Source organism: Tachypleus tridentatus, chromosome 3 (assembly GCF_004210375.1).
Source record: "Tachypleus tridentatus isolate NWPU-2018 chromosome 3, ASM421037v1, whole genome shotgun sequence".
Taxonomy (NCBI): Eukaryota; Metazoa; Arthropoda; class Merostomata; order Xiphosura; family Limulidae; genus Tachypleus; species Tachypleus tridentatus.
The window spans coordinates 58,147,405-58,173,670 of record NC_134827.1 but is presented as its reverse complement, the minus strand read 5'-3'; the positions used below and the strand labels follow the sequence as shown (position 1 = coordinate 58,173,670).

The following is a 26,266-nucleotide window of genomic DNA, read 5'->3' as shown; positions in this document are numbered from 1 at the left end:
ACCTGTAGTTTGGTGTCGGTGTCTGTCCGCAGATTGCTTTCCATCTGCTTCTGTAGGTCTTGTAGCTGCTGCTTTAAGATGTCTAGAGCTTTCTCGTGGCTCTCTGAAGCCTGTTGCATCTGTTTTGCAAAGCCGTTCTTTAATTCTGTTGAAAAGAAAAACAAAGATATTGCAGAACCACTCAACAAATACAGCCATGACAAAAGCCATCTCAATATCAATTTTTGTCTTTTGCATTTGCCTTTAAACCTCGAACCTAAGCATTAACATCATTTGATGATAGTTAATTTTAATAAATGTTTCAAAAATCTAACCAAGCTGTAACAGACAAACAAAAACCTTTTCCTCTCCAGTGATATAATAAAGATTCTAACCTATACAAATGTAAAACTCAGTGCTACTAAGACTTTCATACAAAAGTATGTATTTCAGCTGACACACCTAACAGAAATTAATCATTGTTCAGGCCTAACTTCAGGTATCCTGTGGATCTGGAAAGAATGAGTTACGATGTTACTGGTGCTACCTTAACGAACAGTTACTGACAATAAATATGACTAATGTAAACTGAAGGAATGGTTACTGACAACAAGTATGACTGATGTCAACTGAAAGAATGATTGCTTACAACAACTATGACCAATGTTAACTGAAAGAATGGTTACTGACAACAGATATGAATAATTTCAATTGAAGAAATTGTTACTGACAACAAATATGACTGATTTCAACTGAAAGAATGGCCACTCACAGCACATATGACTGATGTTAACTGAAGGTATAGTTACTGACAACAAATATGATTGATATCAGCTGAAAGAATGGTTAGTAACAACTGGTAGCTCACCCTTCTAAAATACTTCTCATAATTTTGAAATTTAAAATAGACTTTCAACATTTTACCAACAGTCGAAAGTGTCATTAACAATACAAATAATTAATCCTAATATCCAACTTGTCATTATAAGTCATAACTAAAAATGTCAGTGAGTTGCGACTGAAAGATTAGGAAGAGAAAGCAAGAAGAAAGTGAAAACCCTAAGACGTCCGCTGAGAAAAACTTGTAATTATATCTGTGTTAATGAGGTACAATTAATGTACAAATAAAGACAAAAAATACAAAACTTTGAAACAGATGCCAAAATAAATAACAATAAGTTATGTAAATAATATAAATAATAATAAATAATGGCAAATAACGTAAATACTGATCCTTTGAAAAACCATTAGAAAATTTTCCACACACCATAAAAATTAACCAAGAAAAACAAGAAATAAAAACTAAAACTGGAGTAATATCAGAAAACAATATTTAATAATTGGTTTGTTTAGAATTATGTGCAAAGATACATGAGGGCGCTCTGTGCTAATTATCCCTTATGTCGCAGCGTAAAGAGAAGGTAGCTATTCATCACCACCCACTGCCAATTCTTTTTATCAACGAGAAGTGAGATTGACTGTGATATTATAATGTCCCCATGGATGAAGGGCAAGCATGTTTGGTGTGAGGGGGATTTGAACCTATGAATTTCACATAACGAGTTAAGTGCCTTAGCCATGCCAGGCCTAATAATTCATCAAACAAAATATGAGAAATATTGGAAACCAATGAATGAATAAAGATTCCACATATAAACATCAAAAACCAATGAATGAAAATAAAGTCAACATAAACACATCAGGAACCTGTGAATGTCAGCAACAGATGAATAAAAGAAACCCCTAAATGGAGACGAAAATAAGAATGAAATAATAGGATCCCATGAATAATAATAAGTACTTATTTATCACAGACATTAAATAAAATTTACTATTCTTGTGAAGTAATTTTAAAATAAAAATAACAGTCAACAACAACAATTAGGCGTTACTGAATAAGAAAGCAAATCTGCCCCCCCAAAATAACCATTTCGGTTCATTTAATAACCACTAGGTGATATTCAGTGAACTTATTACTCTTTATTATGCTGCCGAACTCGCTAATTAATGTTTTATTTCCAAATACTTTTAGAAATCTGAAATGTGTTTCGTTATTTGGATACATGAAATATTCTTTATGTCTTTTAACTTTTGATCTGAAAAGTCTCCATCATGAACATAAATATGTACCAATAAATTAACACAATGACGCATAAAAGTTTCCTTCCTGTACTGATATTTCTATTTTTAAAGCGGTGCTTTAGATATGTTAACCTAATATATTCTTCCTTTTCTATTTATAAAGAGAGTAGAATTTCAAAGGAAAAACAACATTATGAGATGTAGATCTATAGTATTTCATCCTTTAATTCACAATAACAATGCTTTATGAGTTTAATTGCACATAAGTTTTTTATGTTTGAATATCAACAAAGGTTACCTTCAATTTCACGATTGTGTAGTTCTTTCAAAGATGCAACTTTTTGAATGTTTTCGTTCTGGACATCTTTGACGGACTGTGCATGGATATTTTTCAAGTCTTCAATCTTCAGGAAAATATGAAATGCAATTCATTTAAACTGCTATCAAGTGTTTTTAAGCATAAATAATATATTTTGTTGTTTGTTATTTTAAAACAAGAGATGACGCCACTAAAGTGTTATGGTAACCACCTTTTCTTTTCTAATTTCGCACAAAGCTACACGAGAGTTATCTGCGCTGCTTGTCTCTACTTTAGCACTGTAAGACTGGAGGGAAGACAGCTAGTCTTCACCATCCACCGCCAACTCTTTGGCTACTCTTTTACCAACGAATAATGGGAATGGCATTCACATTATAACGCTCCCACGGCTGACAGGGCGAGCGTGTTTGGTGTGACGAGAATTCGAATTCACGACCCTCGGATTACTAGTCGAGAGCCTTAACCACCTGGCCACGCCAGACATAACCAATTTTTGAGACTAAGTTTACAACTTTAGACCGCGGTTCTTTCATTAAGTCAACTTGCTTGGAACTAAAACGATAAAACTAAATAAACTCTCAAATATAAATTAAAATCGAGTCATAATTCATAAGTTCTCTTCTTATTTTGTATCATTATTAGAATATGGTCTAAGAAACAGCTCTTATACCAGGCTAATACTTTAACTGAGACAAAGTTCCTTCTATATAAATCTTAGTGTTTGAAAGTAAAGACGAAATTGCGGTATCCAAAGAAAACTTTTTTTTTTGTTCGAACGATTAAATCATATTACGAAAAAAACAAACCAAATTTCACAAATATGAATTCAATGCAATTAATTAATAATGATTTGGTTTGTTTTGAATTTTGCGCAAAGCTACACGAGAGCTATCTGTGCTAATCATCCCTAATTTAGCAGTGTAAGACAAGAGGGAAGGCAGCTAGTCACCACCGTCCACCGCCAACTCTTGAGCTACTCTTTTACCAACGAATAGTGACATTAACCGAAACATAATAACGCCCACATGGTTGAAAGAGCGAGCATGTTTGGTGTGACGGGAATTAAAACGAAGCACATACAGAAGTTACATCTATCAAACCTACTTCATTAACTTAAGCCTAAATAATCAAGCTCACTTCATTCAATTAAGCCTAAATACTTAAACTTGTGTTCTACAAATGTTTTTAGATTAACATCTGTTGTACTCGACCAGTGAAGTATCAGATGAAAATTTAAGAAAACGAATAAGTTTAAGAATTTCATTATGATTGGTAACGAGAAATCAGTAACTCTGAAAGTGTTATTAAACTCACCTCTTTGTCATACTCAGCTCGTAATTTTCTAAATTCTTCCTGGTGGTTAAAGGCCACTAAAATAAATAATAGTTGTTGCTGTTTACACACATTTTACTTCAACCGAAATAAAGTGCCTTAAAGAACCTGTAATTCCATTTACTGTAAGATATTAAGCTTACAAGATTTGTAGTAACGAAAACAGAAGAAGCAAATAGATCTATACTAACCACAACTAATTCTTGGATAACTCTTTCACCAACAGATAGTGCAATTGATTGTCTCTTTATATCGAACACACAGTGGAAAGCACAAGCATGTTCGATGATTGAGATTTAAACCACCATGAGTCAGTGGGCAGAATAGAGACAATCCATTGTATGATCTTTTGTTTCATTTTGTTAGCTCTAACTCTCCTAAAATATGCTATAAACTCAAAATTAACGGTTAGGTCTGTTATCCATCTAAATGTTCGTAACAGACATTAGGTTTATCTCATACTGAGAATGACTTTAATGTGACAATTTGGAAGAAAACTTACACGTTTCGGTCTCTTCTTTGTGCGTTGCTGTCAGCTTCGAATTCAGTTCTTGTATTTCCTCCGTACGGTTTCGCCTCAGTTGTTCTAATTGCGTTCCGTAATCTCCTAGATAAAAGAACAGTGTCTTTAATAGCTCTATATTTTCAAATTCTTATCGTTTTGCGATTTTTATAATCTAGTCCAGCATTTCGCACAGTGTAGGGGCGGTTAGGGTAGTGTCAATAGCGTAAGAATGCAAAATGAAGATTTTTTATTATTTATTAATTAATAGAAATAATAAGAAAGAACTACAACAGACAAATTTAATGTACGTGCCTCGTCTCTTAATTCAATCACAAGGGGTAAGGAAGCACAAGAAACTATATTTATTAAAGCAGATTTGTTTGATTTTGAATTTCGCGCAACGCTACACGAGGGCTTTCTGCGCTAGCCATCCCTAATTTAGCAGTGTAAGACGAGAGAGAAGGCAACTAGTCATCATTACCCACAGCTAAGTCTTGGGCTACTCTTTTACCAACGAATAATGGGATTGACCGTCACATTATAACGCCCCTATGGCTGAAAGGACAAGCATATTTGATATGACGGGGATTTGAACCCGCGACCCTCATATTACGAGTCGAGCGCCCTAACCACCTGTTCATATTACTAGATATACACACACGTCAAACTCTTATCCTATACATTCCGGAAACTAAATTCAGAATCTGTACACTGTGGCGACTAAAATCAAGGTCTCTGTACTTCGGAATGTAAAATCAGAGTACATTAACTCAGACAATTAAAAGATCTGAATTTTAATATCCGGAAAGGTAGAGTATAATCGTATTTGGAACACGTGAATAACATAAATCATGATATAATGGGCGTGAGGTAAGGCATGTCATTGGCGTCTGCAATGGAGGGGTCAAGAAGGGCATTTCCTCCCTGGAACATTAGAAACACAATTCTTTCTTTCTTCATTCAGCATATTTACGTGAGTTTCTATTCAATTCACAATATCACTATACTGATATTTAGAGTGATAAATTTCTGCGGGCGTCTTTGAAGCGGGTGCTTCACTTTCTTAATAATAACTTCATGCAACGAAAATATTTAACCAACATACTTTGCTGAGCTCTCCATTCCAATAAAGTGCTTGAGTGGGACAACGCATCCAACTGGAAATAAACAACGATTAACAATTAACAAGCATGTAAATTATAAATAATTAAGAAATTATTACAAAAATAATTACACATGTTAAATAATGTCCCACGAATTCAAAAGTGTAGAATTCACGGTATCTAATTTTTTTTTTTTTTTATGGGGAAAGTAATTTCTCGAATAGAACAGGTGAGAAATTTTATTATGCTTTAAGCTAAGTTTTCTAAAATAAAAAACGAATAAACACTTAAATAATGGAAATTATTATTGTTGAATTATATTGCTAGTTTTGTTGCAACTCTTATCTACATCAAATAAAAATGTTACTGCTGGCTACATTCAACGAAACGACGGTTAAGTAACCAGTGTAGAGTTAACAAATAACTTTGACAGTGCTGTTGTTCGTTAGGTGTCAAGATTTACACCACATTATATATACCATATATCATATTCACATGATGCGATATACTGTTTCAGGTGTGTATAAGTGCATAGTTTTGCTACTTAATTTAAAAGTATTCCCTTTAATATTCCTCTTCCAACAGGTGAAGGGTTTATCTACATGCTTTCTTACATACCTCAATCAGTTTATTTGTCGTTTAATTCACAAAATAATTTATGTAGATGTGTATTGGTATAATATTTGTAATATATTATCTTTCTATAAGCCTTATCGTGATACTTTTTAAGTTATGAGCAAAAAACTACTCGGGACGCAAGGGATACGAACACTTTCTGTCGTAACTGGAGTTATGTTGAAAGAGAATAAAATTTATATAATACGTTCAAAAATCTTTACAGTAAAGGTAATCAGTTTCTAAATGCTGGTAACTTTACACGTGGTTTGGGGTTCACCACGTTAATATTTGGTAACACACACATGCGAGTGAGACGGCATTACGAGAAGTTACTGAAAATCTTTCCCACCACTGAGAGTCTATTTTAACACCGTATTCACTATATGGGAGGAGAGTTGTATATTATCTTGTTGGAAATTGTATAGTCCCCCATCCCCTGGAATAACAGTAGTTATAATCCTTGACTTATTAAATTTGATCACGTTGTTCAACAAGATACGGAAAATGGAAAGCCAACTTCAAAGAAAATTTAAAATTTTATCCTCGCCATAATGGCTCATAAAATGTCTTTAAGTTGGTTGTTGTTGTTTTGGAACAGCCATTTTTTCTTTCTTATTTTTGTCTTTATTTCTAGGATCATTAAATAAAATATGTCAAATGATTGACGTAAGATTATCAGAATCTCAATAACAATATTCTGCAAAGACAAAAATTCATATAATAGTTTTAATTCTCAGTGTAAAAAATTTGAAGCTCTTACTTATTTCACCAACCAGTTAAACATGCAAATCTCTTGTGCTGAGATACAAACGTTAACACTTTTACACTTAAAATGTATTTTTGATAGGTATCTATCTCCTATCACACAAAGCTATCTCAATTACTCTTTGCACTCTAAGCTTTGCTGAAAAATATTTTTGTAATTAGTGCATCAGTCTTTATACCCTATCAACTTTATGCTTTTTCTAAACATGTGCATATCATGTGACTGTTCTCCACCAGTAGTGGCACATCTGTCTCCCTCTACTATTCCTTCTTACTCCTCACTTTCAAGAATTGACCTGTTCTAAGTGAAGAACACCAGCCATGAGGAGGGTGGATGTGAATTACCAATGGGAAATTATATTTTGATGTCAAAAAATAACTTCTGATGTGGTATTATCTTCACTCTATAAAGGTAAAAGGGTCAGTTAAGAAGCACAGCAGAATAACTAACTATCCAGAATGAACAGATGTACTCTGAGATGAATAAAGCCCATAAATGGGGTACTTCTGGAACAGGTATGTTCTTTACACAGGAAGGTGGGAATGAAAGTAGAATGTGTGAAAAATGGAACAACAGGTTCAAGCATTAGTCATGTATAAATAAATGTAAGTGCAATGAACTATATACTTTCTCACCCTCAACAGTACAGATTCTATAACTCATTTGTAACCACAAGATTGTGGATAAGGCATGTAGACCAATATACACACACACACACACACCAACAATCAACTGTAAGTAGAATACCATCATTGTTTGTTCTCTTGTCTTCCTGAGAGACAATCAGTCACACTATGATGGTGTTACAGAACAGTTGCCATCTCTATTTTTCATTTTGGGGGGATTTTAACAGACACTCCCCTGTGGAGTAGTACTAATATATACATGAGGGATTGTTCCATTGAAAATATGTTCTCAGATCACAACCTATCTCTCTTCAGTAGTGGTTCTTTTCCCTATTTCCATGCACCTAGTCAGTTTTTTACTGCTGTGGATCTACGTATCTATCTGTTCCCCTTCACTTTTCTTGGAGAGATGACAATGGTAAGTGGTACAGTGAAACTACCCATTGTTTTAAGAGAGAATGGCTGTGGTCAGTGCCCTCTTACTTAAGTGCCATGGTGGAAGTTGGACCAGATTGACTGACTTTTTTACCACTCTTTGGGAACTTGGTCCTGCAGTCCTCAGTCTTCCATCTGTTAACAACTGCATGGAGGCAGTAAGTAATTGCATAATTCAAGCAGCTGCCAGTATGCCAACTGTATAACATTTCAAAAAAGTTATTTTCTCATTCTTTAGTAAGAAGAGATATCATCCAATTTTCACAACATCAGTAATTGTAAAAAACATTACAATGTATCTAAGAATGGTTTTGTAATAGTACTGACATCATTGTTGTTTAATGAAAGGAGAGATCAAAAGAAATCTGTATGTATGTCATATCGAAAGAAATAATAGTGTCTGTAACTATTTGTTAACAACAGCTTAGCATTCTTATGTTAGTTCCTGTTAAACTATGTTGAAGCATACTAAATAACCCTATCCATCTGTTAACAGGATTAAAATTATATATTTCTATATCAGTTCCTGTTGAACAAGTCAGAAATTGTGTTATCATCAAGATTAAAAGTGATGTAACATTAACAGTTGCCTGTTGAAAAGTCTAGGAATATGTTAAACAGTTTCTTTCAAGGTTAAACATTGGTTCATGTTATACAATCTTGGAGTTAAACAGCTGATACCAAAACTAAACGTTAGTTATTTTCAACAAAATTCATACATAGTAAACAGCTGGTTCAAAACCTAAACAAACATGAGACACACAGTTGCCACCACTTCTAAGCATTGCTTCCTGTTGAACACAAGTAACACATATTAAAAGCTGTTACCAAGATTTGTTAATTTCTTCTATACTCTCTGTGTTGAATTTCTTTAAACAGAGAGTGAGATTGTCATTGAATGGTTTGTAAAAGATGATCTCATTTTGTTTTTTCTCAGTCTCTTAAATATACAGATCTTTTTTAGACATCATTACTGGCATTTCCAGATCTACATTTGGTGCTGACGTACATTACAAATGCACTGAGAGCTCTTTCTATTTACATTTTAATTATTTCTATCTTTCTTGGTACAAACACTACCTTTCAGGGTCAATTCCTACATTTGAGATGTCTATACTCTGACATTACAAACGACATTACTCGTTATTTCTACACATCAGAATTATCCCAACAACACCAATAAAAAGGCTAAACTTGCCACATTCTTCATTGCAAGTTTATTTAAATTTATAAGATTTAAATTGGAAAACGGTCAGCAAAGTATAGTGATGTGTTTTTAAACTATTTTGATACACCAATTGCTTCCACAAATTCCAAATAAACTTTATCATAAACCTAATTTTGTTGGTGAACAATGAAATATTAGATACAACTGCATGTGTGTGAAAGTCAGCACCTGTGTGTGTAATCTTATAGAAGAAAGTACATTTGTTTTTATTCATGACATTTACTTTTCTCATAACGTTTTCAAATGCATTTGGGAACACAAACTCATCCACATAAGAAAAAGCCTCGAATTAAGACAAATAATATTTACGTTTTGAAATTTCTCTGATCATCTTTTCAGGTGAAATTAAGAGCATGGTCATTTCTATACATAACCAGAAAAAAGTTGTTTCCATAAAACTAAAATGCAGTGATTATACAATTAATCTGAGAGTTACCAATTGGGGTCATCAAATCCATTAGTTGCAAAAAGTTGGGTACACTATAAACCAAACATCTGAGTAAACTGAGGGTTCAGTACATTATAAACAAAAATTTAGAGTATAAAGAGGGTTGAGTACACTTTACTAAGATAATTCTGAATAATTACTTTACACAACTGTCTTACAATAGAAACTTTTCCAATAGGAACTGTGTTTGACCATCAGACATTATTTGACTGTAACAATATTGTGATGTATCAACCTCTCGATATTAAGATCATTGTTTTATTCTAGTTAGAGATCATCCATTATTGTTAGAGTCTAACATATAAAATTAATAACTAGTACTCACATTCTGTACAGATCCCGGCCTAGCATAATTGTAAAATCCCTCTACGGGCCAAGTCTCATCCACCTTTGCTTTTGAAGCTCGGTGCTTGTTTCTGAATAAAGAAATCACATCAGACCAAAAATTTATTATCTAAGGTTTTTAACATCGTGTTTGTCTAAAAATTCTTCATATGCTATTTAGTTACTACATTATTTAATATAGATTGAGAACTTTCTCGGTTTACTCAGGATAGGTTGGTGTGGGGGGGAGAAAATTTGACAATACACTTTCGTATACTCAGACAAATTGCATAGCTTAATATCAGTTCACTAAGGTCTTTTTTAAGATTGTTTCTAATATAAAGCTGCAATTCTCTCTCTTGAATTGTCTCCCAGTAGCACAGTGGCATGTCTTGGAATTCATAGCACGAGAAACCGGATTTTCGATTGCCGTAATGACCATGGTGAGCTTTATGCCTAATTTCAAAACAAACAGTCTTGAACTGAAAGTGTCCATTCTGTGTGCTGTATTTTTGTGTGTATTTAACATTGTTAAAATGTCTATTAGAATAAGAACAAGTATGTCATCATATACTGTATAAACATTTCAGAATTATTTAACTTACTGTTGATAACTTAGCAGAAATGAACATTTTTATAAACTACCTGAAGTAGCACAGCCTCACCATTCGAATATTAAAATTAGTCAAGGTATTATATCATTCAGGTTTCGTCATTCTTCGTATGTTAGTAACAGCTGATTTAGATATGTTATATATATATATTGCTTATGCAGTATGCGATTGTTATTTAGGTTGAATGCAAACTTCAGAAGATACTTTCGAAGATTTTTTTGTAAATAGAAACTGTTTTCTTATATATTTAATCATCCTTCCTCACTTTTTTGTATTACAATGGATTGTCAGGTTCATGGGACTGAATACTCTGTAGTTGGTGATGAATTTGAACAATAAATGGACATAACAAAATTCAATCATTTTAAGAATAATATATTCCAAACAAGTCAAATGAATGTAAACCCACACATATGACAAAAACTTGGTTCAATGTTGTGTATCACAATTGTTTATAAAGCTTCAAATAATACTCATTTCCTCTGAAGCATTCGTGCACGCTCGTTTAATAACTTCAGAATCCAACTGACAAGGCCTAACATGCACAGGTGATTACGGTGCATGACTTGCAGTCTGACAGTTGCGAGTTCAAATCACCATCCTACCAAACATGCTTGTCCTTTCAGCTGTAGAGAGCATCATAAAGTCGTGGTCAATCCTACTAAGCATTGGATAAAATAATAGACCGAGAACTTAGAAACTGAAATAAGACTTCTTTTGTTCACTTGGAATTCGTCAAACCACTGTAATGTCAAAAATATGTTGTTTCAAAAGTAATCATTTATAAAATTATGTTAACTAAACAACACAATAATCAGTGATGTCGAGAAACCCACTTGTTGAGTGCTCGTTTGGGTTGAGAAATATTTTACATAGAAGAGCGAACAACGTTTCGACCTTCTTCGTTCATCGTCAGGTCGAAACGTTGTTCGCTCTTCTATGTAAACAACACAATAGTTGTGCTTGTACTCAACAGTAAAGCCAATATACCATCAGGGGGGAAGTTGTCATTCAATAGTATTCTTCAACTCACCAAACACGTTAAGGGCTTGACTGTCACTCTTATAACAAGCCCATACCTTAAAGTGTAAAAATAATCTGTGGCTTCAATGTAGCATTGTTTCTAGAAGGTTCCTAGGTTAATTTATGAATAAAAGTATCTTTAACAGTTTTCAAAAAACGTATCTCCCTAACGGATTAATTCTAGTCTCTCCCGATCTACATGCCTGAAATTAAATCACCCATAATTATGATTTCATTAACTCTTTCAGCAGGGGTTCGATCACGGAGATTGACCTTATAACCATTTCGTTCTGCTTATAGTGTTCATGCTATAATTTTTTATTTATTATGTATATGTTCACGAAAGTTTGCACATTAACAGTAAATATTACAAGACTTACGTACTCAAAAGTTTTACTATTCTTAAGTGTTTTCCTATAGCAAAGCCACATCGGGCTATCCGCTGAGCCTACCGAAAGGAATCGAATCCCTAGTTTTAGCGTTGTATACCGTAAACTTGCCGCTGTACCAATGGGAGACATAAAACTGACCTTCACAAAATGTTCGGTCTTGGCTGTGTTTTCGTAGATCAACATTTTTATTACTGTTTACAAATAAGTTCTTAAACTGTTGTTTTTTTAAACATAGAACAGTAAATAAAAAGGGTGTGAGGCTAGTTTAGAAAAGTCAGCATTAATTAAGACAAGAAAGAAGCCCAGAAAGAGGTAACCCGTATCGAAATGGAAAGTAAACATCTCGAGGCTGAACAGAACTATATGAAAGCCAGAAAATAAAATAGGGCAAAAGAAATAAATTTTAGACTCAACTTCAGTTGACAAAGGCAAAATGAGAACTCTGAATTTAGTCGGCATATTAAGATACCACAATTTCATGAAAATTAAGCTGATAAATATTTAGAACATTTGGAGAAAGTTGCTTAAATCATGGACTAGCCTAGCGATAAATGGCCATTATTGCTGCAGTGTTTTCACTGGTAAAACAGACAGCCAGATGTGGCTTTGCTATAAGAAAGCGCACACACACACAAGGAGCTTATGCTGCTCTCTTTCTGGAAGATTGCACAGATTATGATAATACTAAAGCAGTTATCCTCTAAGTATATGACCTAGTTCCAGAATCTTATCGCCAAAAGTTTCGAGGTTACTTCAATCATAATGGTCAAACACATATGCAATTCGCCCATGAAAAAGAGGTTTATTTTGATAAGAGTTGTAATTCTATGCATACTGACAAAGTTTTGGTAAATTAAGTCAATTATGTTTAATTTAGGAATTTAAATGCTGTACAAGTTTCTGCAAAAATATTTTATTTCTACAAAAATAAAGTTAAAACATTACATGAAAGCAGCTGCTCTTTCCAATGAGTAAACTTTAACTCATGAAACCACTTTTCATAAAAAGAAAGTTCTGCCAGCTAAGCAGAAACCTGTACTCCTAAAGTTGAGGATACTATTAAAAATGCAGTTCCTATAGTTCGAAATCTTCTGGCAGATTGTACAAAAACTTCATCAAAATCATCAAGGCCTGTCTTCCATTTCTATAAACACCTTATTATATTATGTCCTGTTGTTGGAGTTTGAAAAAGAAACAGAGGCAACACCCAGTGCATCTGTGTCCACATATGGATGTAGTTTTACCAGATCATTCGATGTTGTTGATTTGGCCACTTATAGAAGGGCTAACGTAGTTAAGGAGGAATTTAAACTTTTTGTGTCTATTGGTTCTGTAATTTCATAAACGACACTGCTAATCTCCTACCCGTACGTATTTTACATGATACTAGAGCGACTCGACTACCATTGTTAGAAGGTATATTGACTTTAGGTTCGAGTTCTGCCATTGCTGGTCTGTCATCACTCAGGGTATTGAAGGAAGCTTTGATAATGTTCCTCTTCATAACATTTATTTAACATCAGACCTAGTTTCAAGACCAGTTGCGGGTGGAATGAGACCTACTATGCCAATTAATAGTATGTCATTATTGTTGGCAAACGATTTGGCCAGGAAAAATTTGTTAACAAACCCAAAATGGTAAGTGAGCCGATCACTGTTTTATATGAATATGATGTTGTTGTTGAGGATAATCCATAAGCTTCCTTCATGTGCTGTGAGTTGAGCTTAGGCAAAGAAATTAAGCCAAAAAGAAATGTTTTGGACCCAAAGAGAATTCTGTGAATAACTGTTACTACTCTCATTGGTGAGTGACAATGATGAAAGTGAGATATCTGATTCAACTGGTGAAGTTTATTTGCGAGAAGTAAACTGATCACTGAGCAGGAAAACGATCTACAGATATCTTCATTATTTAAATACGCACTTCCAAAAGATGAACTGAAGAAAGTTCCAAGCGGTATTATTTTCAAAAATGGTGTGCTCATAAGAAAATTGAGATTACCAAATAAACTAGCCTCAGAGAACTGGGCTAGTTTATCAAATTGTTTTACAAAAGTGTTTTGTTGTGATATATTGAAAGTAGCCCATAAACTCTCCATGAGAGGTCATTTAGGAGTCAGCAAGACGTGTCAAAATTGCAAGACATTTCTTTTTGCTGGAAATTATGCAAGAGATTTTTCGGTTTGGTAAAACATTTCATACCTGTCAATTGGTCAGAAAACCCCCATTGCTCTTTAAAACCTGCCCCAACTTTCGTAAAACACCTAGATAATGTGATTATTAGTTATGTTATGACAATAAGATAACATTTGTGTCTGAGCACATTCACGTGCTGTGTAAATTTAGTCTCATACGGTTGTTTGTATTAACTGTCGTGATATTTGAAACTGTGTAATTTTTTGACAGTGCATTGTATTTAATGTGTATATATATACATATATCAGTAAAAATTGTCTCACGTCAATTTTCAAATATCTAAGGAATGAGGTACAACGGATTTGTCGTTGTACGTTTACTTTAATGCCTACGCTTGTTTCACCAGTTTTCTTTTGCTTGTGACGTATAATTTAATAGTCTGTAACAAATTCTCACTAAAATTCATTGTCCTTTATTATGATAAATGGGAACCCAAATGGATTTAATCCCCTTGCTGTTGTCTTTGATATCCTCAACTTCTACAGGATCTACTTCATATTATGTCACTCCTCTACCTCTTTTGTACTTTATTCCTGTTAAATAGCCTGTAATCCTATATTTAAAAGATTTTGCGTCATCAAAACCATTTATGTTTAACCATTTCTCAGTTATCTCATTATGTCAAATTTTCCTCTTTCAACCATGCACTGCTTTTGTAATCAATTTCATTTTTTATACGTCCACCATTATGGCTACTTTTACAGAGATGCCAACCATTACGATTTGAGAGTAATCATTACGAGTTTGGTGTATACATTACGACTATTCGCTCATACAGACAAACATTACGACTTGTTGCAACTCCCAAGTTATTATGTATTATAAGGCCTATACAATAAAGTGATAAATTGTTACCTCAGGGCTTGAAAGAGGTGAAAAGAAAATTTCTGGTGAGATACAAATAAATTTTCATAATAAATGAAAGACATAGTACGAATGGCTACTTGCAATAATCTTGTTTGTGCATGAAATAATAAAAAAATATTTGTTTCTCCGACGCATACCAATAGTTTAAGTGCGGTGCTTCTTCATACTGGATACGTAAAGGAATCCACAGTTACGTCATCAGTGCTTGTCAGCCAATCAGTGCTTGCACAGATGGGTATTTCTCGTTTACTGAGCGGCATAGAAAACCAATGCGACCATTCACAAAATGGAAAAAAAAAGACGCCTCTTTCACCAGATTGTCTTGTTCCTGTCAAATCTAAAATGACTAAAACTGTGAATCAAAAATTTAGGAAAGGGTATAGTGCAAAATATCTGGTCATTGCATCAAAAGTCAGTGACAGTCATGCGTTTTGTACAGTTTGTCATTTTGATTTTTCTGTGGCACATGGCGGGATAAACGATTGTTCCAGACATACAAAATCGGCATCTCACGAACAAAAGGCTGAGGCAAAGACAAAAACGATACAGATAACAACAATTATGAGTAAGAATTCAGAATATGAAACCATAAGTGCAGAAGTGATGTTCACGTCATGTCTCATAATTTACCCCTAGCTGTAGTCGATCATGCAGGACATCTATTCAGAAAAATGTTCCCAGACTTCGATATAGCGAAAAAATATGGCTGTGTATGCAGTCAAAAGGACAATGTTGTTATAACTTTCAACCATCCAGAGACATTCTCATGAAAGCAAAGGCTAAAACAGCTGCAAAACTATTACAATAAGTGTCATAAACTTGATATAAACTAGTCCTTACACAAAGACATTTTCTATATATGCAAAAACGGCTCGTCTGGGTTGAGAAAATATTTTACATTGAAGAGCGAACAACGTTTCGACCTTCTTCGGTCACCGTCAGGTTCACAATGAAAAATGTGATTAACAGGACGCTGACCACAAGTTTGGAAGGGGTCGTGTAACTGATTGTCGGAATGTAGAGGGCAGTGTTAGATGTTTGAACATATAATTTTATTTTATTATATTTAATATAGATATAAAGGCGTTCCTTTATATTGGTTTATTTTGGGTTTAAGTTGTTGTATAAGTAAGGCTTCTTTAATTTTGCGTTTCTTTCTCTATTTAGTATTTGAGTGTTTTCTGTGGTTATGTTGTGTTTATTTGACTTGCAGTGTTCGAGAACGTGTGAAGGTGACTTTTTATGTTGTTTGAATCTGGTTTCCATTTTTCTACTTGTTTCTCCAACATAGAAGTCGTGGCAGTCATCACATTGTATTTCATAACTAATGTTGGTGTGGTGTTTGTCAGCGTAGTTTTCACATAGTATATACCTTAGTTTTGTGCCTGGTTTTTTGAATAAACTTGGTATTAACTGGAGTGTCATATTTTGTTATTAGTTTTTGCCATTTGGTACAAAACTAAGGTCTATACAATGTAAAAACTACACTGACAAACACCACACCAATATTATTTATGAAATACAATGTGATAAGTGCCACAACTTCTATATTGGAAAAACAAGTAGAAAATTGGACACCAGATTCAAAGAACATAAAAAGTCACCTTCACACGGTTTCGAACACTGCAAGTCAAATAAGCACAACATAACCATAGAAAACAATCAAATACTAAATAGAGAAAGAAACATAAACAAACGCAAAAGTAAAGAAGCCTCACTTATACAACAACATAAACCCAAAATAAACCAATATAAAGGAACGCCTTTATACCTATATTAAATATAATAAAATAAAATTATATATTCAAACATCTAACACCGCCCTCTACATTCCGACAATCAGTTACACAACCCCTTCAAAACATGTGGTCAGCTTCCGGTCTGTTACCGCTTTCTTTGTGAACCTGACGATGACCGAAGAAGATCGAAACGTTGTTCGCTCTTCTATGTAAAATATTTTCTCAACCCAGACGAGCCGTTTTTTGCATATATATTTCTCTACAAGTGGGTTTTCTCGACATCACTGAAAGGCATTTTCTGCTTACTGTTTGTGCATGTTCAATGGTGTTTTACCAGTATGCTTGTTACTCTGAACTAAATAAAAGACAGAGTTTCAAAATATTTTTTTAAATTTATTTATTAAATACACAAAACACAGTCATAAACGAGCAATCTATAGCAGTAATAAATAATAATAGTTATAATAATAATATAATAATAAACAGCTTAGAAACATTGGTAAGGTCTAGTAGCCGCAAATGATAAAGGGCTCTGTCTACAATCATTAGGCTGTCATTTGAAACAGTTGGCATCTCTGCTTCTATACCCATTTCTGATGCGAAACGTTTCTCTGGCTATATTTCTTTTGCACTTAGTTTATCTTCGCACTGACCCCTATCTCGTATACATGCACCGCAAAATCTTTTTCTCTGCTAACCCCTTTATATCGCCTGTTCTGCCAGTTATATACTTCACCTGTTTCCATAGGTGGCAAAATCTGATTTTGTTCTCCCTATTTACCCACGTCTTGTCAAGAAACCATCTACAACTTTAGCCTCCTCAAGTTTATCATCCACTTCCTTTTCTGGATTTTTTGTTTTCCTTCCCTCCAAATGACGACCTGACATGATCAGGTAGTTTAGGCACTTCACTCGTTATCTGAGGGTCACGAGTTCGAATCCCGGTCACACCGAATATGTTCGCCCTTTCACTCGTCGGTGTGTTATAATGTGACGATTAATCTTACTATTGGTTGGAAAAGAGTAGCCCAAGAGTTGACGTTCGATGGTAATGACTAGCTGCTGTCCCTCTAGTCTTACACTGCAAAATTGGAGACGGCTAGCGCACATAACCGTCATGTAACTTTCAGCGAAATTCAAAACAAACTAAACTCTCCAAATACAAGTGATCGTGGTCTGCTGAAGCTCAAATTTGTTGCTCAATAGAAGAGACTCATTGCAATTAAATTTATTACTTTTAGTTCTGATAATGAATTATTAAAACACAATATTTTGAATAAACTAGTTTAAAGATTACGATAACTTAACACGTTTAATGATTTACCAGCGAGTTGGAATATACCTAAGCCTAAAGCACGGTTGCTACTGCAGCCTGTGGTTTTCAATTCTTCTGCATAAACACATAATCTGGGACTTTGAGAAAAATATTATTATTTTTTTATCTACTGGAGGTATTTCGCTGTTATACATGATAACTTGTATAACTATATCTCCTTATAGAGCATTTGTCTCTGGCAAAAAAGGTTCAGAGCAGGTGTACGATATATCAACCCTAATTTTTTGACTGTTGAGAAAGTTGGAAAGTCATTACTGAGATTAAAGTTATTATATTAAATTAGAGCCTATTCTAAACGTTAATTGGAAAAAATATTTTAAAACAATGAGATGCGGTACTTAAAAGAACAACCTACTTCACTCTCTTTCCAAATCTGAAGAAATTGATAAATTTTCTACGGAAGTTCTGTGCCATGATTCTTTTTCTAAATTTATTCAAATGAAACTTGTTCCTTTAGGTCACGTGAGTTCTACTTTTGACGTAATTACGTATAAACGGTGTATCTATTGGATACTGTTACAAACCAACGTTGTTTTAAATTAGGTAATGATTGTTTATACTGCGTTCTAAATCAATTTTGAAATACAAAAAAAAAAGAATAGATATAATGATAATAAAATCTAGGAACCTTTATTTCCACCCAATTTTTCAAGCAAAAACCCTTTCTTTCAAGTTATTTCTGTTAAATATACACGATTCGAATATCACAAAAATATAACAAGTTGAAAATTTTTTTATTTTTAATTTCGCGCAAAGCTACTCGATGGCTATCTGCACTAGCCGTTCCTATTTTCAAGTCTCCAACCTTCAGGAAAGTTTGAAATGTAATTCCTTTAAACTTCTATCGGGTGTTTTTTAGCCATAAATAATATATTTTGTTGTTTGTATTTTAAAACGTTTGCAAAAGTATGATATTAAACTGAAAACAGTTGTAACTAAGTTATTGTTTCTTTAACAAAATTCTCATTTTCTCATAAAATACATATTTTCATGTAATGTGGCATAAGAAATTTAGAAAATGAAAATGTTATTTTTCTTTATTCATGGAATAGTTTTTCTGAACTGTTCTGTCAGTCTTCTAAGGACCATTTTCTAATTCCTTATGTTGAACACTTGGCCTCCAGTCTGATTTCATTCGGAAAAATATATTTAGGTTTATATTGTATTTATTAACATGTCAGCCATCTTTGAAATAAGTTTATTATGCAGTTTAAAATGTAGAAACTTGAACGTTTTGAAACTGATTGAAAGCTGAGAATAATGGTACTATTTTCTTTCATAACCATTGATATCTTGTGAGGTTTAGTCTCTCATATGTCTATCACTGTATATATGGTGTAATAACTGTGGATTTTATATCTGGCTCAATTTATAGATTATTCTTACTGAAGATTAATGTGAGTGTTTACTTCTATATTTAGATCGAGATCTAGTCTTTCAAGCTTTGTTTTCAGTGGAAGTGGAGAGATAGTTGGCATTAGGATGGTTTGTTTCTTTTGGAATTTCGCACAAAGCAACTCGAGGGCTATCTGTGCTAGCCGTTTCTAATTTAGCAATGTAAGACTAGAGGGAAGGCAGCTAGTCTTCACCACCCACCGCCAACTCTTGGGCTATCTGTGTTAGCCGTTTCTAATTTAGCAATGTAAGCCACCCACCGCCAACTCTTGGGCTACTCTTTTACAACGAATAGTGGGATTGACCGTAACATTATAACGCCCCCACGGCTGAGAGGGCAAGCATGTTTTGGCGCGACTCGGGCGCGAACCCGCGACCCTCAGATTACGAAGCGCACGCCTTAACGCGCTAGCCCATGCCAGGCCACATTAGGATGGTAGCTATAGAGTTGCACATATGTACAGCTGGCCATTAGAAAAGTTTTAGTCAATTTCTTTGGAGTGTCAGCTGTATAAAATGTTATTTTACTTAACTATGTTTCAGTAGGTTTGTTTGTTTTTGAAAAAAAGGAAATGAAATTGAGCGATATTACTGATTTAAATTACATGTTTTTGTATAAAATCAGTCAGAAAACATCTTTACTGATGAAAACACTCAGCACATAAAGTAAAATTTTCAAATTTTATCATTTTTGGAGGTATTAATACAAGAACAATGTGATCTGTTATGTACGTTTTCTGTATAAAATTGTTATTGGAGCTTCGATTGTTGCTAGATGTCATGCTAAACTATTATTTTTTACATTTATGATACAATAAATGTCACTTGTAGTCTCAAATGCAGTATTTCTACATTGATTAACTGAAGAAAAATTAATAAAAACGAATTTCAAGAACGATTTAGTTGATACTTTGCAAAGTTGGATGTGATTTTTTGGTAAGCAAATTCACCCTTTTATGTCAAACAAGAGAAACCAAAACCATAAATCGATCAGTAACTACGTGGCGCTTAAGTGAAGGAAGAGAAATTTTAAAACAAGCATGGCGGTAGTGGGAGAGGGAAGTGTAATATCCATTTGTTAATTGGGTTGTATGTCAATACCAGTTAGAACGATCGAATTGAATAAAGATCAATTTAAGGAATGTGAGTTCCTGAATATCGATAAACTTTTTTAGTTGATTAACTCTGTGTTGGTGTACATATCTCATTACTGTGATAAACTAAGCCAGACGTCGTTAACGTAGCCTGGAAGTGAATTGTAATCGACAGGATCTCCTAAATGTTATGTGATAGTCAACAGTACGTGTCTTACAATTACAACACGTTTGTTATTCTGGTCGTCAGTCCATAAAACGTGAACATCAACTTATCCGTTCTGACGAGAAATGATCTGTCTGGCTGAAATGAACTATGTTCTTTGTTATGTAGGTTTACCGTGTTCTGTGAGAAATAGTCAACTCGCAGGAGGTTTCAAGCTCGTATGACAGGAGTCGACCATCGTACAAGTACGTATCTGATTAAGAGTGATCACTCTAGAGCAGGGGTGTGCAACATTTTTCGTCGGTGGGCCATATAACCAACTTCATCAATCAAGCGGGGCCACTTAAAAAACAAGCTTATTCGTGTACATGCACAATAAATTAAAAAAATTCTCAAAATGCAAGCAATAATATTTTATATTTTTGCATGAGTGATCATTTTAGTGCGACACTTGAAATTTAGAGTCCTTGCAGAGCTTGTCAATATCAGCTTTGACAGAAGTGGTTGCCACTCTTAACTGACTGGTCAAATGTTCATCAGTCAGCTGACTTCTACATTTGGTTTTGATGAGCTTCATTTTGGAGAAAAATTGCTCACAGCAGTAGGTGCTACCAAAAAGGGAGGCAATTCTTTGTGCATGACGGGACAAATTGGGAAACTTTTCACGTACACAGAGTTTGTAAAAGTCTAGCAAACTGTTTTCAGAGAATTTCCTTTTAGTGTCCATGTCAGCCTGCAGTTCAATGAGTTCCATTTGGCAATCATCAGGACTGTCTTCCACTGCCAAATCAAAAGGTTGAGCGAACAATTTCAATCTAATTTCAGTTTGTCTGAAATCTGGAAATCTGTTTGCAAACTCATCACGCAGCTTTTGTACACTGGTTCCATATTTGGTGCAATCCAGATTAGGAAATTCCAGTTTCCTGGTTGCAAGACATGTAAAATGGGTCAATATGGCTCTTCTCAACTGAACCTGGAAAAGTTCCAATTTCTTCTCAAAAGCACAAATATGCTCAAACAACTTATTCACAAGTTGACTTTTCCCTTGTAGTTTTAAGTTTAAATCAGACAGATGCTGTGTAATGTCTGTGAGGAATGCTAAGTCATTCAGCCAGTTCTCATTGCTCAAGAAGTCCACATTCTGACGTTTGCTCTCCATGAAGAACTTAATCTCCTCTCGCAGATTCCAGAATCTCTTCAAAGTAGCAGCTCTACTAAGCCAACGTACAGCAGAGAAGTACAAAACATCTGAATACTCACTGTCCAGCTCATCTAAAAAGTTTTAAATTGTCGATGATTTAATCCTCGTGTTCGAATATAATTTACGCATTGGACGACATTTTTCATGACTTCTGCAAAATCCAGAACTTTGGTGCACAAGCTCTCTTGGTGAATAATGCAATGGCTTACAACTACGTCTTGTGCTCCAATTGCAGTTAGAAATTTCTTGGTGAATCCATTTGTCCTACCTGTCATGGAAGGAGCACCATCTGTTGTAACACCACATAATTTATAAGGATTCAGTTCAAACTTTTCTACAACCTTAAGCACTTGTTCACAAATATCCTGTCCTGTGGTTGTGGAGGAAAGGCTTGCCATATCTAAAACTCTTCGAAAACATCAAAGCCTGCAGTAACAGCTCTGATGAAAATGACAAGTTGGGATGTGTCATTGATATCAGTGCTTTCATCCAAAGCCAGACTGAAAGCTTCACACGAATTCAATCTCTCTTTCAAAGTTTCTTTGATGTCCTCTGAAAGATCTTTTGTCCTGCGTGAGACAGTAAAGCGGGAAAGGCTAGTTTGCTCCACCAAATATTTTTCTCTGGACATGCATATTCTGTGAATATTGTTAAACAATTTTAATAAATTCTCCATCACTGAAAGGCTTTCCCTTTTCTGCCATACATTCACAAAGCTTAAAACTCAGTTTTGTCACCAGTTCTGAATTTTTCTTGAAAGTGGTAAAACACCTTGTTGCTTTTCAATGGATGTTTTAAATGTTCAATTTTGTCCTTTCGTGCCTGACCAACAATTTCATCAAACTGGGAGGAGTGCTTAGTTGCGTAATGTCGCTTAATATTGTACTCTTTCATGACTGCAATTGTAGTTTGACAGACGAGGCAGACAACACCTTGATTATGTGGGACAACAAGATATTTTGTGCACCATTCACTGTTGAATAACCTTCCCTCATCATCAATTTTTCGTTTCTTAACTGCTGACATTTTACTAGCCCTGAAATCAAAACAAAAATTATTCTCACGAAAATAGCAAAGTAGAAAAAAACATAGAATTTATTTACACATGGAACCTCTTATGGACAGAAACACATGTTTCTAAATTGGCATCCCGATCATAGCCTTCCGGTACTTAAATTAATTGAGAATAGCAAAATACAGTGTGACCTCGCCTATTCGCGGTTCGCCATTCGCGGCCCCGCATATTCGCGGGTTATGCGCGAACTGCGTTTTGTAGGTCACAGAGACTGAAAGGGCTTTTCGAGGAGATTTCTGTTGTATTTACTCAATCAAGCCGTTTTATCAATTGTCGTCTTCACCAAACAAGATTGGACTGCTATTGGCTGACTGCCTCAGCTTCCCCAACAACGCAAACGGCAAAGCACAGCCCGGTAACGCACGGTACAATTTAGTGAAATACATAACAGTATGCAATATTGCTACATTATTACTGCATCAATGAGTATAAGTATCATTAGTGTTTGGGAAGCATTTCATATAGTATATAATCGCATACATATACGTTTTAAAACTGCATCCAATATTCGCGGTTTTCGCTATTCGCGGGAGGGTAAAGAACGTAACCCCGCGAATAACGAGGTCACACTGTACATAGAATCAGATGCATCTGAAAGCAAAAATTTTAATAAATTCAGTAAAGTCACAACAATATGCTAAATAATAATCAATTTACCTTCAATCTCTTGTAGTAACTGTAAAAGGTAATAAAATTTTCACCAATAATGAATGACGGACAGCAGAGGTTAGGGAAAATTGTCGCCAGCGGGCGAAGGCGAGGTTCAGGACATGACGTTGAGTCGTAGACAATAGTGCTAGTGCACGTCACCTATTCATGCCCTAAGGAGGCCGACCAATCGAATTCGGCCTGCTCCTCTCTAGCAAAGATAATTTTAGAAGTTTGTCGAGTCGAAGCCTGGGAATCCCGTAGGATCGATGCTTTTAAAAATATTCCATTTGCGTTGGATTACAGATCAGGCCACATGGTTAGATTACAACAACTAGGGCCACACTAAATGGCTTGGCGGGCCGGGTTGTGGCCCGCGGGCCGCCTGTTGCACACTCCTGCTCTAGAGAGATATAAGTTTACTATGTATCTATTATTCACATGCTTCAGTTAAGGTAATATTAAAAGATATTAGTGTTTTTCATAATCTGTTGTATGTATAAAATTTACATATGGGACATTAAAATGACAAAAAATGTAAAGTTCTCGACCTTTCTGGGAAAAACACATCACGTGATGTTTCAGAGGCATGTTCATTAATTTTGATGGTAAAGCATCTATTAACTAAGACAGTGCCCCTAGCTTTAACAGCAGTAAGTCTTCGTCTTTACAACACTAAAATGAGGGGTTTGTTTCCTCAATAGATACAGCAGATAGCCCAGTGTGGCTTTGCTTTAAGAAAACATATACACTTCACACACCAAAGCAGTAGCAGAAGAAATAGAAAGAATCATTTGTTCTGTGTCTCCATTACATTATTAGCTGTCATGTGTACCAATAAAAGTTTTGTTCTTCTGCCATAAGAATTTTCATACAAAGGCTACAAGAAGCTGAAGTGACTTACAGCTGCAACCACTGGGCCAGTGTATTGCTTACTTATTTGTATTCTCTATATTGTGAATGAAGCAGTTAGGGTATATAAGATTTACAGGGGAACAATTAATATGGTTTTGATAAACATTTCCAAAAGTGTAGGTGGAGGGAACAATAGCAGTTAGGGTGCAGTTGATTGTGTAATAATGCAAAATTAAGCATTTTAATGTATTTTTTTATTAATGAGGTTATAAGTAATTGCAACAACACATATAACATTTTAATCTGTGTGTATTGTATCTCTTCATTTGATAAAGGGTGTGTGTGGAAGAAACCACATTTATCAAAGGGGAGATGTGGACAACAAGACTTCAGGAAGTGCTGGTCTAGATTTTTATTTCTTTGTTATGTCTACACATCTAAAGGTTAAATGAGAATCTCTTTCATAGAAGTGTAAGGAAAGTGAAATCACAATATAACTAGTTGTAATTTGAGAGAAAAAAGTATTTGAAGTTCCTGGATTGGGTCTTCAGTAACATAATTATGAAGTGTCTGTTTCTTTTGCCAAGAAAGTGATCAGTTTAAACACATTGCTGGAAGAAATTTGTTTCTGTCTATATTTCAGCTTAGATAACTTTTTTTCTTACAAACAAACTGGATTGACATCCTTGTGCCTACAAACTGATAATTTTGCTTTTTAGTAACAAGTGAAATTTCAATAATAATATTTTTGTCTGTTCATTTGCAGGTTTTTTCTTTTAATAGTTGGTTAATCTTCCATTAAAAATTAATCATGGAAAACAGTAAAGGCCTTTACACTGAATGATTTTAGTGTTGCAGTCTTCTCACACAATAAAACTTGTGTTTGAAGATTTATACATAAATTAAGTGGCCTATATATCAATCAGTCTGTAAAACTTACTAAATTCTGTAGCAATACTGAAAATGAAAGTTAAACATAAAAAACTATTGATCCGTGTTTTAGAACTTGCTTTACACTTGACAAATTTATTTTTAGTTTCTTGCATTCATCAGTGGTATGATTCCAGATTATAATATTACTCTTTATCATGCTAATACTAACATTAACTTTCCATGTGAAACAAGCCATTTTATTTTGATCTTTAATTTTTACTTTTAAATATTTGCTGGAGCATGTCTTTATAAATAAAAGTTATAGGCAGTGGACCAGTCATTTTTTGTAACTATCTATGGTAAACTTAATGATTAATGTTATGAAGTAGTTTCTTTAGTTAAAACTTGGATATTCTTCACAAGTATAAAATGTATGCCTGTTTCACTATGATGCAAGTTTTGTGTAACTTTATTGATGTGATAAAGAGATCATCATATCAAAGTTGTGAAATATAAAATTATAGCAGTCTGATGAGCAATGTTATGGTAATTACTCAACCATGCAGTAATAGTAAATCTTTAGTCATAGTTTACTGTAGTGTCTCGCATTTAGATACAGGCTATTTGGATCAAAATTATTGTGTAAGCTTATTTTATTAAATAACTTTGCAATCATTTTGGAAAGAGTCCTTTATATTTTTGCTTATATTTCTTTAGTTTATTAAAACTGTTGAACTTAGCAAACAATTTTGAAAAATATTATACATCAAGCTTATGTTTTGGGAAAGATATAGTTTTTATCCTACTCAGTGTCCTCAAATACCAAAAAAAAGTGTGTGCATAATAAAAGGAGTTAAGTTGATTTTGTGTAAACATGTGTCTTTGTCCTTATTCAAGTAAGCAAATATGTCATTGTTTAAGTTCACCAAATTAAAAAAATATACTATTGATTTTATTATTTTATGTTTCCAGTATTAAATAAAGTATTTAATTAAATACTTTTTATTGTAATAGCTCATTTAAAGTT

At 34.2% G+C, this 26,266-nt stretch overlaps 2 protein-coding genes and 1 long non-coding RNA gene across 8 annotated transcripts in view; 2 read left to right on the top strand and 1 right to left on the bottom strand.

Moving 5' to 3' along the window:
• LOC143245881 (uncharacterized) overlaps nt 1-17,484 on the bottom strand; it is a 31,695-nt gene extending 14,211 nt beyond the window's left edge. The window contains exons 1-7 of the mRNA XM_076492134.1: nt 17,378-17,484; nt 9,767-9,857; nt 5,323-5,374; nt 4,215-4,319; nt 3,695-3,750; nt 2,360-2,465; nt 3-145 (exon numbers count right to left, since the gene is read on the bottom strand). Of these exons, the coding sequence (XP_076348249.1) occupies nt 3-145; nt 2,360-2,465; nt 3,695-3,750; nt 4,215-4,319; nt 5,323-5,374; nt 9,767-9,857; nt 17,378-17,484 (660 nt within the window). The remainder of the gene's footprint in view (nt 1-2; nt 146-2,359; nt 2,466-3,694; nt 3,751-4,214; nt 4,320-5,322; nt 5,375-9,766; nt 9,858-17,377) is intronic.
• Nucleotides 17,485-19,954: 2,470 nt separating this feature from the next.
• The window catches only part of LOC143246938 (uncharacterized), a 40,645-nt gene continuing 34,333 nt past the window's right edge, over nt 19,955-26,266 (top strand). For 2 of the 6 annotated variants that reach the window (XR_013026256.1, XR_013026257.1), the window contains exon 1: nt 19,966-20,832. Coding sequence is in view for 1 of the 6 variants with exons in the window: in XM_076494210.1 (XP_076350325.1) it covers nt 20,808-20,832 (25 nt within the window). In the remaining 5 variants the exon portion in view is untranslated. Of the gene's footprint in view, nt 20,833-26,266 lie in introns of all 6 variants that reach the window. The other 4 variants (XR_013026258.1, XR_013026259.1, XR_013026255.1 and 1 more) reach the window with 4 other exon arrangements.
• On the top strand, nt 23,525-26,237 carry LOC143246940 (uncharacterized). The gene is made up of 2 exons (XR_013026262.1): nt 23,525-23,966; nt 24,702-26,237. It is a non-coding gene; the product is annotated as an uncharacterized LOC143246940 (long non-coding RNA).